Source organism: Mytilus californianus, unplaced genomic scaffold, assembly GCF_021869535.1.
Source record: "Mytilus californianus isolate M0D057914Y unplaced genomic scaffold, xbMytCali1.0.p SCAF_1, whole genome shotgun sequence".
NCBI classification, from domain to species: domain Eukaryota; kingdom Metazoa; phylum Mollusca; class Bivalvia; order Mytilida; family Mytilidae; genus Mytilus; species Mytilus californianus.
The window spans coordinates 68,864,198-68,877,836 of NW_026262581.1; the positions used below are offsets into that span (position 1 = coordinate 68,864,198).

The 13,639-nt window shown below is 32.8% G+C and overlaps 1 protein-coding gene across 5 annotated transcripts in view; it reads right to left on the reverse strand.

Moving 5' to 3' along the window:
• The window catches only part of LOC127706849 (solute carrier family 41 member 1-like), a 60,405-nt gene that overhangs the window by 5,144 nt on the left and 41,622 nt on the right, over positions 1-13,639 (reverse strand). For 4 of the 5 annotated variants that reach the window (XM_052211568.1, XM_052211595.1, XM_052211587.1 and 1 more), the window contains 2 exons: positions 8,763-8,911; positions 5,171-5,327 (listed from right to left, as the gene is read on the reverse strand). In XM_052211568.1, the coding sequence (XP_052067528.1) occupies positions 5,171-5,327; positions 8,763-8,911 (306 nt within the window). The remainder of the gene's footprint in view (positions 1-5,170; positions 5,328-8,762; positions 8,912-13,639) is intronic. The other variant, XM_052211574.1, reaches the window with a different exon arrangement.

Below are 13,639 nucleotides of genomic sequence, written 5' to 3' on the forward strand. Positions count from 1 at the left end.
TTAAAGCAGTAACAACAAATTATTCACCAAAAGAGAAGCTTTTTATGTCCCTCTCTGGAACGCGGCGTAAATTTAAGTTTTACGTAAGGACTTATTGAAACCTCCTTGGAGACAGTAAATTTTTATACGGATAGTTCATTCAGCTTGAAAACTTCATTTAATCATTTATTATAACATTTCTATCATAAGTGAGTGAAAGTTACCCCAAAATTTTTATTTATTGGCCTATAAAGTAGAAATTCTGAGGAAATGAGAGGTATAAATGGACCAAAAGAGACCTTATAAGGAAGACAAAGAGGTCCATTAGTAGTATTTATCATCCTGAAGTCATCTTTTGTATCATATTCAACTGTTTGTAGGCAGATGAGATAAATATTTGATCATTTATTGGTCCACACTATATTCTATCATGATGCGGCTTGGTTTGGATTTTTCGAAGAAATTTAGCTCGAATCGCTGTAGATGTCGTCTTACATTATACTAGATTTTTCTCAAACTATTGAACTGATTATGACAAAACTTGACAGGAATGCTAGAAATAACCAGTATTACAAAGGAAAAAAGTCCCATTCAATTTATTTAACAAAAAAGTCTTCTTTAGGTGTAATACCACCAAATCATAGTACGTCACATCCGGTTGCATACGAAAATAGGTCGAAAAAAAATATTCCCTTGAATTTGACAGTTGTAGGTAATTGATCCTACATTTCATTGCAGTAAAACATTTCTGGGTCATAAACATATATCTTGGGTATTTCAAAGCACCATTATTTTTTTATTTGGGGTTTCTATAGAATATTTTGGAAACTTGAGGTTACATGGTTACTAAAGCTTGTACACAGGTTAAAAAAGGGGGAAAATTTGATTGGTTAACTTCCAGTGATGGTTATTTTCTTATATGCAATGAAATGTTATGTGAAATTTTTTCTATAGTACTGGACAGGATCAAACTTTACCCATGCCAAGTATTTCTTTATTTGAAACAAAGATAAATTCTGCACAATTTTTTGAAAAGTGCAAATTTAACAAAGACTAATAGGGGAAAATCAATGGTGGTATTACACCTTAAACAATTTACCAAAGAAAAGAAATCCAAAATGTCATTTATCAATAATACAATATCTATTAAAAATCTATAAAACTTATCTGTAATTATCTTCAAAATGTTTAATAATGAACAGTAAATTTCAAACTTTAGTTATACAGTCATACAGATCTTATCATCATCAACACTTAGGAAACAGAAAATTTTCAAATAAAATTGTCACTCCAATTATAATTGTGTGATAAGATATTTACCAGATGCTTTGTTATCTGATAACAGGTGAAAATTATTTAAAAACACTTAGTGTAATCAAACTTTATATATATATAATTAATAGTTCCCAATAATTTTTTTTTCATTTGTCACAAACTAATATAGATCTACAACTTTTCTATCAATGTCAACAATTTTATCTACAAAATGTAATGTAATGAAATATATCCTTTAATAAAAATAGATTATTATCTAATGAAAATGATATTTGCAAATCACATTTTCTGTTCAAAGGGAAATAACCCAATCATATAATAAGTATAACTTTTGGCTACTAAAAGGTCGACAACTCAACAACGAGAAAAGCTAAAATCATGAAAATTGAACTTGACCTTCATTTAGTCACAGGAAACAACATATCTAAATTTGAAAAAATTTCGTCAAAGCATATGTTTGTAAAGGAATGGACACTGTTTGGCAGCCGCCCGCCGTACATCCCCAAATCAATAGCTGAATTTTCCTTGAAAATCTGGTTAAAAATGAGAGTTTGGTTTAAGTAATATAAAAATTTTGTAAAAAATATCGTGAACTAACAATTATAACTTGATAATTTAGACGGATAAGCTTTGTTTCTTACATTAGATTAAAACTTGTTCTAGCATTTTGTACAAATTGAAATGGTTTTCAACAACTTTGTGGAAAAGAAAATATTTCCAATCATGTGTCAAACAAGAGTGCACACACTGAAATGTCTGGCCTTCTTTACTAACCATCAATTTATGTTGATAGTCCTAAATATAAAGCTTTACTACAAGTAACACATAAACTTAACATGATCCAAAAAAATGAGGTCAAGGTCAGATAAAAGAAACGAGAAATACATGTACACCTTACAATCATTCAATAAACCAAACATAGTTGACCTATTGCTTATAGTTTCTAAGAAACAGTCTTAACCAAGAAAACTTAACATTGACCAATGAAACATGAAAATGAGGTCAAGGTCAGATGAACCATGCCACACAGACATGTACACCTTACAATCAATTTATGCATTAAATATACAGGTAGTTGACCTATTGCTTATAGTATCTAAAACACAAACTGAACAATGAAAACTTAATATTAACATTGACCAATGAACCATGAAAATGAGGTCAAGGTCAGATGATACCTTCCAGACAGACATATACACCTTACAATCCTTCCATACAACAAATATAGTTGATCTATTGCTTATAGTTGAAGAAAAACAGACCAAAACACAAAAACTTAACACTGAGAAATGAACTGTGAAAATGAGGTCAAGATCAAATAAAACCTGCGAGACTGACATGTACATCATAAAATATTTCCATACACCAAATATAGTTGACCTATTGCATATAGTATTAGAAAAAAAGACCAAAACTCAAAAACTTAACTTTGACCACTGAACCATGAAAATGAGGTCAAGGTCAGATGACACCTACCAGTTGAACATGTACACCTTACAATCATTCCATATACCAATGAAAGAACCTTAGTGAGCCCGCTCACATACCCCACGTCCCCACATTGTCATTGGAGAAATAAAATACCCCACATCCCCACATTGTCATTGGAGAAATAAAATAAGTGTAAGAAAAAAAAATTGTATCAGAAAAAAAAATTGAATCATAATTTCCTGTCGATATGCACATCTACGTAGTATGTCCTTATTATCTGAAAGGTTTTCATGAAATTCTGTTGTGTGGTTTGAGAGGAGTTTCGAAGACAAAAGGTTGCAGTAGTATATTGGGCAAATAAGTTCAAAGGGGCGTAACTCCTGGAAAAAAAATTGAATCGTAATTTCCTGTCGATATGCACATCTAAGTAGTATGTCCTTATTATCTGAAAAGGTTTCATGAAATTCTGTAGTGTGGTTTGAGAGGAGTTGCGATGACAAACTGTTGCAGTAGTACATTAAAGTAAATAAGTTCAAAGGGGCGTAACTCCTAGAAAAAGAATTGAATCGTAATTTCCTGTCGATATGCACAACTACATAGTATGTCCTTATTATCTAAAAAGGTTTCGTGAAATTCTGTTGTGTGGTTTGAGAGGAGTTGCAATGACAAGAAACAGGACTGACGGACTGACGGACGGACGGACAGACGGACAGATGGACAGACGGACGGACGGGTCAAAAACATTATACCCTCTGCAACTTGTGCGTGGGGTATAAATATAGTAGACCTACTGCTTATAGTATCTGATATATGGACTTGACCCCGAAAACTTAACCTTGTTCACTGATCCATGAAATGAGGTTGAGGTCAAATGAAAATTGTCTGACGGGCATAAGGACCTTGCAAGGTACGCACATACTAAATATAGTTATCCTATTACTCATAAAAAGAAAGAAATTAACATTACAAAAAAATGTTGACTTTTTTTTCAAGTAGTCACTGAACCATGAAAATGAGGTCAAGGACGAAAACTTCGTAACATAAGGCATCTATATACAAAGTATGAAGCATCCAGGTCTTCTAGATTCTAAAATATAAAGCTTTTAAGAAGCTAGCTAACGCCGCCCGCCCCGGATCACTATCCCTATGTCGAGCTTTCTGCGACAAAAGTCGCAGGCTCGACAAAAATGATGCTATCCTGCAATGCATGGTTCCTACATCTAATAAATGTAAACATGTCCTTTATCATGGCTTTATGTCATGGTATTCCCCCTTGCTCTACTGTCAAGCAGTGAGACAATGCAAGAACTCAGGCTATTTAGTGTTAAATTTAGTATAAAAAAGATGCTTAAACTTAACAAAGCTCATAAAACATTTTGATAACTGATCAGAGTATAGTATCCTTTATTATAACCTAGCCCTCTTTTATCTTATAAAAAAGCTGCAACAGGAATGTCACATACAACATTCATGTACATATTGAAATTGATGAAAGAATAACATGGAATATTGTAGAAGGCATTAAATCATAAGACATAAGTGGCCTTGCAGAAAAAAATTGTATATATTTATAAAACAAAGTATATTATGTTTGCGATATACCATCTTTTCCACAAGTTTATTGTTTTCTGTTTGGTATTAAATTAATAGTTAAGATCCATTTTGTTAATCCGGTGATCCGCTTATTTGGCAATTGCCAATGGCAGTCAGCAGGGTTTAAGAACATCCGTTGTTCGACCTGCTAGTCAAATGCGTTTTGTTAAAATATACTTTATCATTTTTTTGGTCTTTTGGAAAATGTTGTTTGTGCTGTATTTAGACCCCTCTACCAAGAAATTTGTTTTGCATGCACACGTTTAAAAATTGCCCTTTTATCCAACGCAATCATAGGTTTGAACGTTGTTTTCAATTTAGACTTGTTTATAAAACAAAAAATATACATGTCCCTAAATGTCCTGTCTACGACAGGCTTATAAATTAACTATCTTGAATTCATAAACTTTCAAAAACCCTGATGAGCTATTATTAAATCAGTATTCAGTATATAAAAGAAATTGTAAAGTTGGTGAGGGAAAAGATACACAATCAAAGGCATTCAAAAATGAAATTTTAATTAGACATTATCCTTTTCTAGAAAACATGTAAGTAATTTTAACATGTTTGCAAACTGCATGTAAATTATAGTTCTAAATGCTCCAGTTTACATTTCTTATAGGTACAATTTGAAAGAAAGGTCTAATAACTAAACAATTTCATTAAAAGCTACACTAGACCATTTAGGTTGTCATGTGCAATATTCTAGTGAAAATAGTATCAATATATGCTTAAAGGATTAACAATACAGAAAAACTTGATTTCATTGTGAAAGCCTTTGATCTGTCATTCCAGTATCCCAAAGTATAGGAAGGATCACCCATTCCAAACAGTTCATTAGGAGAAGAAGCAGTAAGGATGACCATATCCAAAAGAAGCCCCACATCTTTACCAGATAAATATAGCATATGAAAGGCAACAGCTAGGAAAGCTGTGCCAAGTAAATCTCCAATAGCAGTTAAGTATGGGATGGCAAAATTGTCTGGATCCTGTCCCCAACTCCAAAACAAGTGTACAATCCAGTTTGCCATAAACAGTAAGATCAAAACCTAAAAAGTGTACATATATATGAAATATCTAATGAGTTAGGCCAGATCTATCCAATGATTCATCATACACAATCACTCTGATGCTAAAACTGAACTGATCTATCCAACGATTCATCATACAATTACTTTGATGCTAAACCTGGACAGATCTATCCAGTGATTCATAACACAATCACTCTGATGCTAAACCTGGACAGATCTACAGTATATCGGGGTTTTTTCGTGTCGGCTTTTTTTCACGATTTGCTGACAAAATGGGCAGGTTAAATTTTCAGTGTATAATTTTCACTGAATGGAAATATACACACGAAAGAAAAACTGTATCGTATCGTTCAGATATAAACAACACAAACTTAAGTGACTAACAGGTACTGTAAATTCAGAAATTATTGTGAGGTTTTTATCAATGCACATAATATGACTGGGTGAGTATCGCAATAATAAGAACTTGCATTCTGAGAACTGAAACATGGACCTTTATGCAGATTTCTTTGAAATCCCAATAATTAAACTCTTATTTTGTCTATTCTTGAATAATCACAATAATAAATGCACACAATAGTTTCTGAATTTACAGTAGTCAATTAAAAATAAATATGAGTACTACAACAGAAAATAAACATAATTCAGAGAACTTTCAAGGAACATAAACAATATACATTGGGTGTGCTCATCACACAATCACTCTGATGCTAATCCAATGATTCATCATACAATTACTCTGATGCTAAACCTGGACATATCTTTCCAATGATACATCTCACAATCACTCTGATGCTAAATCTGGATGAATCTATCCCATGATTCATCTCATAATATATCTGATGCTAAAACTGGACAGATATATCCAATGATTCATCTCACGATCACTCTGACGCTAAACCTGGACAGATCTATCCAATGATTCATCATACAAGTACTCAGATGCTAAACCTGGACGAATCTATCCGATGATTCATTTCATAATAATATTTAATACTAGAACTGGACAGATATATCCAATGATTCATCTCATGATCACTCTGATGCTAAACCTGGACAGATCTATCCAAAGATTCATCTCAAAATCACACTGATGCTAAACCTGGACTGATCTATCCAATGATTCATCATACAAGTACTTTGATGCTAAACCTGGACGAATCTATCCGATGATTCATCTCATAATATATCTGATGCTAAAACTGGACAGATATACCCAATGATTCATCTCATGATCACTCTGATGCTAAACCTGGACAGATCTATCCAATGATTCATCATACAAGTACTCTGATGCTAAACCAGGACAAATCTATCCAATGATTCATCTCATAATATATTTAATGCTAGAACTGGACAGATATATCCAATGATTCATCTCACGATCACTCTGATGCTAAACCAAGACAGATCTATCCAATGATTCATCTCAAAATCACTCTGATGCTAAACCTGGACAGATCTATCCAATGATTCATCATACAAGTACTCTGATGCTAAACCTGGACGAATCTATCCAATGATTCATCTCATAATATATCTGATGCTAAAACTGGACAGATATATCCGATGATTCATCTCACGATCACTCTGATGCTAAACCTGGACAGATCTATCCAATGATTCATCTCAAAATCACTCTGATGCTAAACCTGGACAGATCTATCCAATGATTCATCATACAAGTACTCTGATGCTAAACCTGGACAAATCTATCCGATGATTCATCTCATAATATTTCTGATGCTAAAACTGGACAGATATATCCAATGATTCATCTCACGATCACTCTGATGCTAAATCTGGACAGATCTATCCAATGATTCATCTCAAAATCACTCTGATGCTAAACCTAGACAGATGTATACAATGATTCATCATATACAATCACTCTGACGGTAAACCCTGGGCATGTTTATCCAAAGATTCATCTCACAATCACTCTGATGCTAAACCTTGACAGATCTATTCAATTATTCATCATACAATCACTCTGATGCTAAACCTGGACAGATCAACCCAATGATTCATCTCACAATCACTCTGATGCTAAAGCTGGACAGATCTATCCAATGATTCATCACATAATCACTTTTATGTTTAACTCTGGACTGATCTATCCAATGATTCATCTCACAATCACTCTGATGCTAAAACCTGGACAGATATATTCAATGATTCATCATACACAATCACTCTGATGCTTAAACTGGACAGATATATCCAATGATTAATCAAACAATCACCCTGATGCTAAACCTAGACAGATCTACATAATGATTCATCATATACAATCACTCTGATGCTAAAGTTGGACAGATCTATCTAATGATTCATCACACAATCACTTTGATGCTAAACCTGGACAGATCTATCCAATGATTCATCTCACAATCACTCTGATGCTAAACCTGGACAGATCTATCCAATGATTCATCATACACAATCACTCTGATGCTAAAACTGGACAGATATATCCAATGATTCATCAAACAATCACCCTGATGCTAAACCTAGACAGATCTATATAATGATTCATCATATACAATCACTCTAGATTCTAAAGTTTGACAGATCTATCCAATGATTCATCACACAATCACTTTGATGCTAAACCTGGACAGATCTATCCAATGATTCATCACACAATCACTCTGATGGTAAACTCTGGGCATGTATATCCAATGATTCATCTCACAATTACTCTGATGCTAAACCTGGACAGATCTATTTAATGATTCATCATACCATCACTCTGATGCTAAACCTGGACATATCTATCCAATGATTCATCTCACAATCACTCTGATGCTAAACCTGGACAGATCTATCCAATGATTCATCTCACAATTACTCTGATGCTTAACTTGGACAGATCTATCTAATGATTCATCATACAATCACTCTGATGATAAACCTGGACAGATATATCCAATGATTCATCATACAATTACTCTGATGCTAAACCTGGGCAGATCTATGCAATGATTCATCTCACAATCACTTTGATGGCAAACCTGGATAGATCTATCCAATGATTGATCACACTTTCACTCTGATGCTAAACCTGGACAGATTTACCCAATGATTCATTTCACAATCATGTACAAATTAGATACTACAGTGATTTGATAAAATTTGCTGTCACCTGGGAGAAAATATTAATAATAATGTTTTTAAAGACTGACAATTTATTTCTTAACTTAAAAAGATTTCAATATAATCTTATAAATTGTTGGGTGTATTTTTCAGTAATTTTTATTTTCTAAGAAATCTGTCACCACATTGGAAATATGAATTATTAATCAGGTTATGTATTTCACACAAACCAAATAATCTGTTAGCCCAGAATTTATAAGTAGCACTAAATACAATGAAATAAGCAATTTGGTAAAAATTTACTCCAAAAAATTAATCTTTTAAAAAAGACATATGAGAGAAGTTATACTGTACCTGAAGCATTGCTGCTGTGAGATAAAAAATTGCAAATGTCCAAGTAATTGATGTGTGACCTGCTTTCATGTAAGCTATAGTATACATAAATATCAAATGCCCCGGTATCACTAATGCTAATAACACTCTTGTAGCTTTTGCTGTTACATCTACAAAAGACAAACATTTATCTAGTTAGATATGATAAAATCTATGTTTTTGTTATAGGAAACCCAAATCAAAGAGCATGATCGCTCTGAGGGATACGATCGCCATTGTTTCCATTGATATCAGTATTCTTTCTAAAAAATAATTCAACTGCACATGTATTCCTTATTTGATTCAATCTGAATATAGTTTTTCAACTTTAAAAAATAGACAATCTCTGATATAAGTGTATATTTATACATGAACAATGTATTGTGTTTTAATTTTTGCTATAAATTTTCATTCTTGGAAATTCAAAACCACCCATTTTAAAATTTTTAAAATATTCCTTCTGAATGTTATCAATACTCAGTGTCAAAAATATACATTTGTACAAGCATAAATAAAATGCTGCTGGGCGCAGATTGATACGACCATAGAGGTCGAACCCTGAATAGTTGGGCAAGTATGGACACTACATTCAAGCTTGATACAGATCTGGATTTGGATTGTGATTAAATATTTGACATAGCATACTGTGAATTCATTATTATTCGTTGGATACCAATTTTCATGGGTTTCGTGGGTACAGGAGAACCACGAATTCCAATGTTGAACGAATGACAAATTTTTGTATGCAGAGATTGGCAAAACCATGAAATCAAATATCCATGAAAATGCAAGTTTTCCTCAATCCAGGAAAATTGATACCCACAAAAATAAATGAATCCACAGTAGGTTTTTGACACAGAATGAATGTGGTAGAAAAACTGAAAAATTTGAAATTGGACTTTTACCTATCATGGCCCAATTTCTAGAAAAAGTGAAAAATTTGAAATTAGACTTATACAATGTACCTATTATGGCCCAATTCTCCAAAATCTAAATACACAGTTAGATTCAGCATATCAAAGAATCCATAGAATTCATTTATTTTGGACCCTTTGGACATCAATGTGGACCAATTTGATAAAGGGGCCCAAAATCCAAAATCTAAATACATTATGAGATTCAGCATATCAAACAAAGTTAATTTTGGATCCCAATTATAATTTAGACCAACTTGAATACTGTGCCCAAAATCAAAAATCTAAATACACGCTTAGATTCAGCATATCAAAGAACCCCAACATTAAAGAACACCAATAATTTAATTTTTGAAGAAAAGTTTAATTTTTTACCCCAATTTGGACCAACTTTGAAAACCAAGCACAAAATCAAAAATCTAAAACACTGTTGGATTGATCATATCAAATAACACCAACAATTAAATTCTTGATGAAATCAAACAAAGTTCAATTTTGGACCCCAGTTTTGACCAACTTGAATACTGTGCCCAAAATCAAAAATCTAAATACACGCTTAGATTCAGCATATCAAAGAACCCCAACCATTCATTTTTTTTTTTAAATCAACCAAAATTTAATTTTGACCCCTTTGGACCTTAATGTGGACCAATTTGAAGACAGGTCCCAAAATTAAAAATCTAAAAACATGATTAGATTCAGCTATCAAAGAACACCAATAATTCAATATTTGATGAAATCAAACAAAGTTTAATTTTGGTCCCTTTGAATCTTAATATGGATCAATTCAAAAACAGACCCAAAATCTAAATTATAAATACCCAATTAGATTCAGCATATTAAAGAACCCCAATGCAAGAATTCAAGACTTTGAATTAAACATGTAAACCCCATTGAAATTGCTAAAGAAATAAGCAATTTATACAAAGTGTTACAAAAGAATTATTTTTGGCCCCTTTTAACTAAACCATTAAGGTCATAACCCCTAAAATCAATCCCAAACTTTATCTTATGATATAACACCTTGTGGAACAATTAAATAGCAATAAATAGACTTATACTCAAGTTATTGTCACGAAACCAGAAAATCCTAGTTTTTGGCCCCTTTTTGGCCCCTAATTATTAAACAGTTTGGACAATGACCCCCCAAAAATCAATCATAACTTTTTTTATGAAGTACGGAACCTTGTGGTAAAATTTCATAGAGATCCATACTCTTATACACAACTTATTGTCCTGAAACATGAAAAATGCTTGTTTTTGGCCCCTAATTTCTAAACAGCTATGACAATAACCCCCAAAATAAATCCCAACCTTCCTGTTGTAGTATGGAACCTTGTGCTAAAATTTAATAGAGATCCATGCACTTTTACATTTGTACTCAAGTTATTGGCTGTGAACCAGACAAATAATTGTTTTTGTTAGGCCCTTTTTGGCCCCTTTTTTCTAATCAGCTATGACAATAACCCCCAAAATTAATCCCAACCTTCCTATTGTTGTGTGGAACCTTGTGCTAAAATTTAATAGAGATATACAATTATACTCAAGTTATTGTCTTAAAACCAGAACAAATAATTGTTTTTGGCCCCTTTCTGGCCCCTAATTAAAAAACAGCTACAAAAATAACCCCCAAAAACAATTTCAACCCTCTTATTGTGGTATGGAACCTTGTGCTAAAGTTTCATACAGATCCATACACTTATACTAAAGTTATTGTCTGCGAACCAATTTATTTTCTACAAACCAGTAAAACTGAATTTTTTTGGCCCCTAATTACAAAACTGCTGAGACAATACCCCCCAAAAACAATCCCAACCATCCTTTAGTGGTATGGAACTTTGTGCTAAAATTTCATAGAGATCCATACACTTATACTCAAGTTACTGTCTGTGAACCAGACAAATAATTGTTTTTGTTAGCCCCTTTCTGGCCCCTAATTACAAAACAGCTACGACAATTACCCCCAAAATCAATCCCAACCTTTCTATTGTGCTGTGAAAACTTGTGCTAAAATTTCTTACACATCTATACACTTATACTAAAGTTATTGTCTGTGAACCAATTTATTTTCTATGAACCAGTAAAATTGACCTTTTTTGGCCCCTAATTACAAAACCACTAGGACAATAGCCCCCAAAAACAATCCCAACCATCCTTTAGTGGTATGGAACCTGAACCTTGTGCTAAAATTTCATAGAGATCCATGCACTTATACTCAAGTTATTGTCTGCGAACCAAAATTTCTTCCAACGAAGATGCAGACAATACAATAACATAATACGAATGCAAATAGGTTCTTTCTTTGGCTTTAGGGTTCATATTGCCAAACATGTTAAAGTCCTAGACGTCTTCCAAAACTGCAGAAATTTAAATGACGTTCGTGGTCAAGATTAAGATTTCTACCATGCATGAAAGCTTAGGGGAAAATGGTATCTTGCGTTACAATTTTTTACTTCTTTGGCACAGACAGAAAGACTATGTCCTCAGAGACACATGTGGCAGTGGTCATTAAAACTTATCCATAACCTTAAAACGAATATACCTGCCAGCTTTTTTGAAATTATCCAGTTTTTCACCTGGATTGTGCATGGAAAGACATTTTAAAGGGAGTGCAATTTATTGCAGCATTTTTGCACTTATAATTTCTTTTAGAATTTGTGTCATAATTTGTATATCTTCTTTTTTCTGTTGGTATACACTGCTTATGAAGTTTGATAAACATTCTTTTATATATATTTTTTTTCTTTTTTCAAGCTATTGAGTTTTAAAAAATAGATGACCTGCAAATTTACTGACTGTTGACATATGTTGATGCATTTAAACAAATATACCCGGTACTTAAAAGAAATTTTAAGACAACGATTGGCACAATTCAATTTAACAAAAAACCCTAGAGGGTTAAACTAAACCCTGATTTTTATGTTCTTCAACTTCATATTTGATTTCTTACTGTTTTGATTCATGCGCCACTGATGAGTCTTATGTAGCCAAAACACACTTCTAGCGAACCAAATTATAAGTATCTTAGATGTTTGTTTTATTCTTGGGTTTGCTGCTGTCAGTATAAAACAATCAACCTTTATCTTCAGATGCAATTCTTGACCATGTCTAATGTTCATTACATGTTCATTACATTCCATGAAAGTTTGATGAAGATATTAAAAGCAATTCTCTGTAACCATGGCAACCAAATCAATGAGTTTTCCAGTACATTTTGATGAATTTAGCATTGAAAAAAAACCAACTTTGCAGGCATTCTGAAGCAATACCAATTTTTATTTAATGATATTTGTTAATATTTTTCAGAAACATGATACTTAACAAACATAACAGCAATGTCATATATAAAAAATATTTTTGCTGAATATTGTCACAACCGCAAGAGCAGGGGTAACTTTTCATTGTATTTGTGAAGGCAAATTATACACATTTTGCATGAACAAAATATACAGTTTTGCATCCATCTCCATTTAAGTTGTGCTTATACATATCAAGTATTAATGTTTCTAGTCAATAAGTTACAACAACATGTGTGGGATTCAGGGTGCTTGGATGGTTGCTAAGGAAACCAAAATGTATCATTTTTGTTTTTTTCTTAAGAAATTCGACTATGTTATTTAGATAACCCAAAAACTGTAACTACTATTTAATGGATATGATGCAAAAACTATCCAGCATTAAATGACCTTCAATGTGACCCAAGGTCTAAGGTGCCAATGACACAACTCTCCACAAGAGATCAAAGGTTATATTTAAGACATGTCCTTTAAATCTACAAAAACAAGACGAAAGGATCAAAATCACTTAGACGACCTCTTTATTTCTGTGGTAAGGCTTGGGCTTTTTAGGAAGAGGTTTAGCCTGTACTGAATTATCATTTTCACCCGTTATCATGGCTATAAGACTGGATTACTTATTTCATTCTTTTTTCGTCGAAAAAACTAT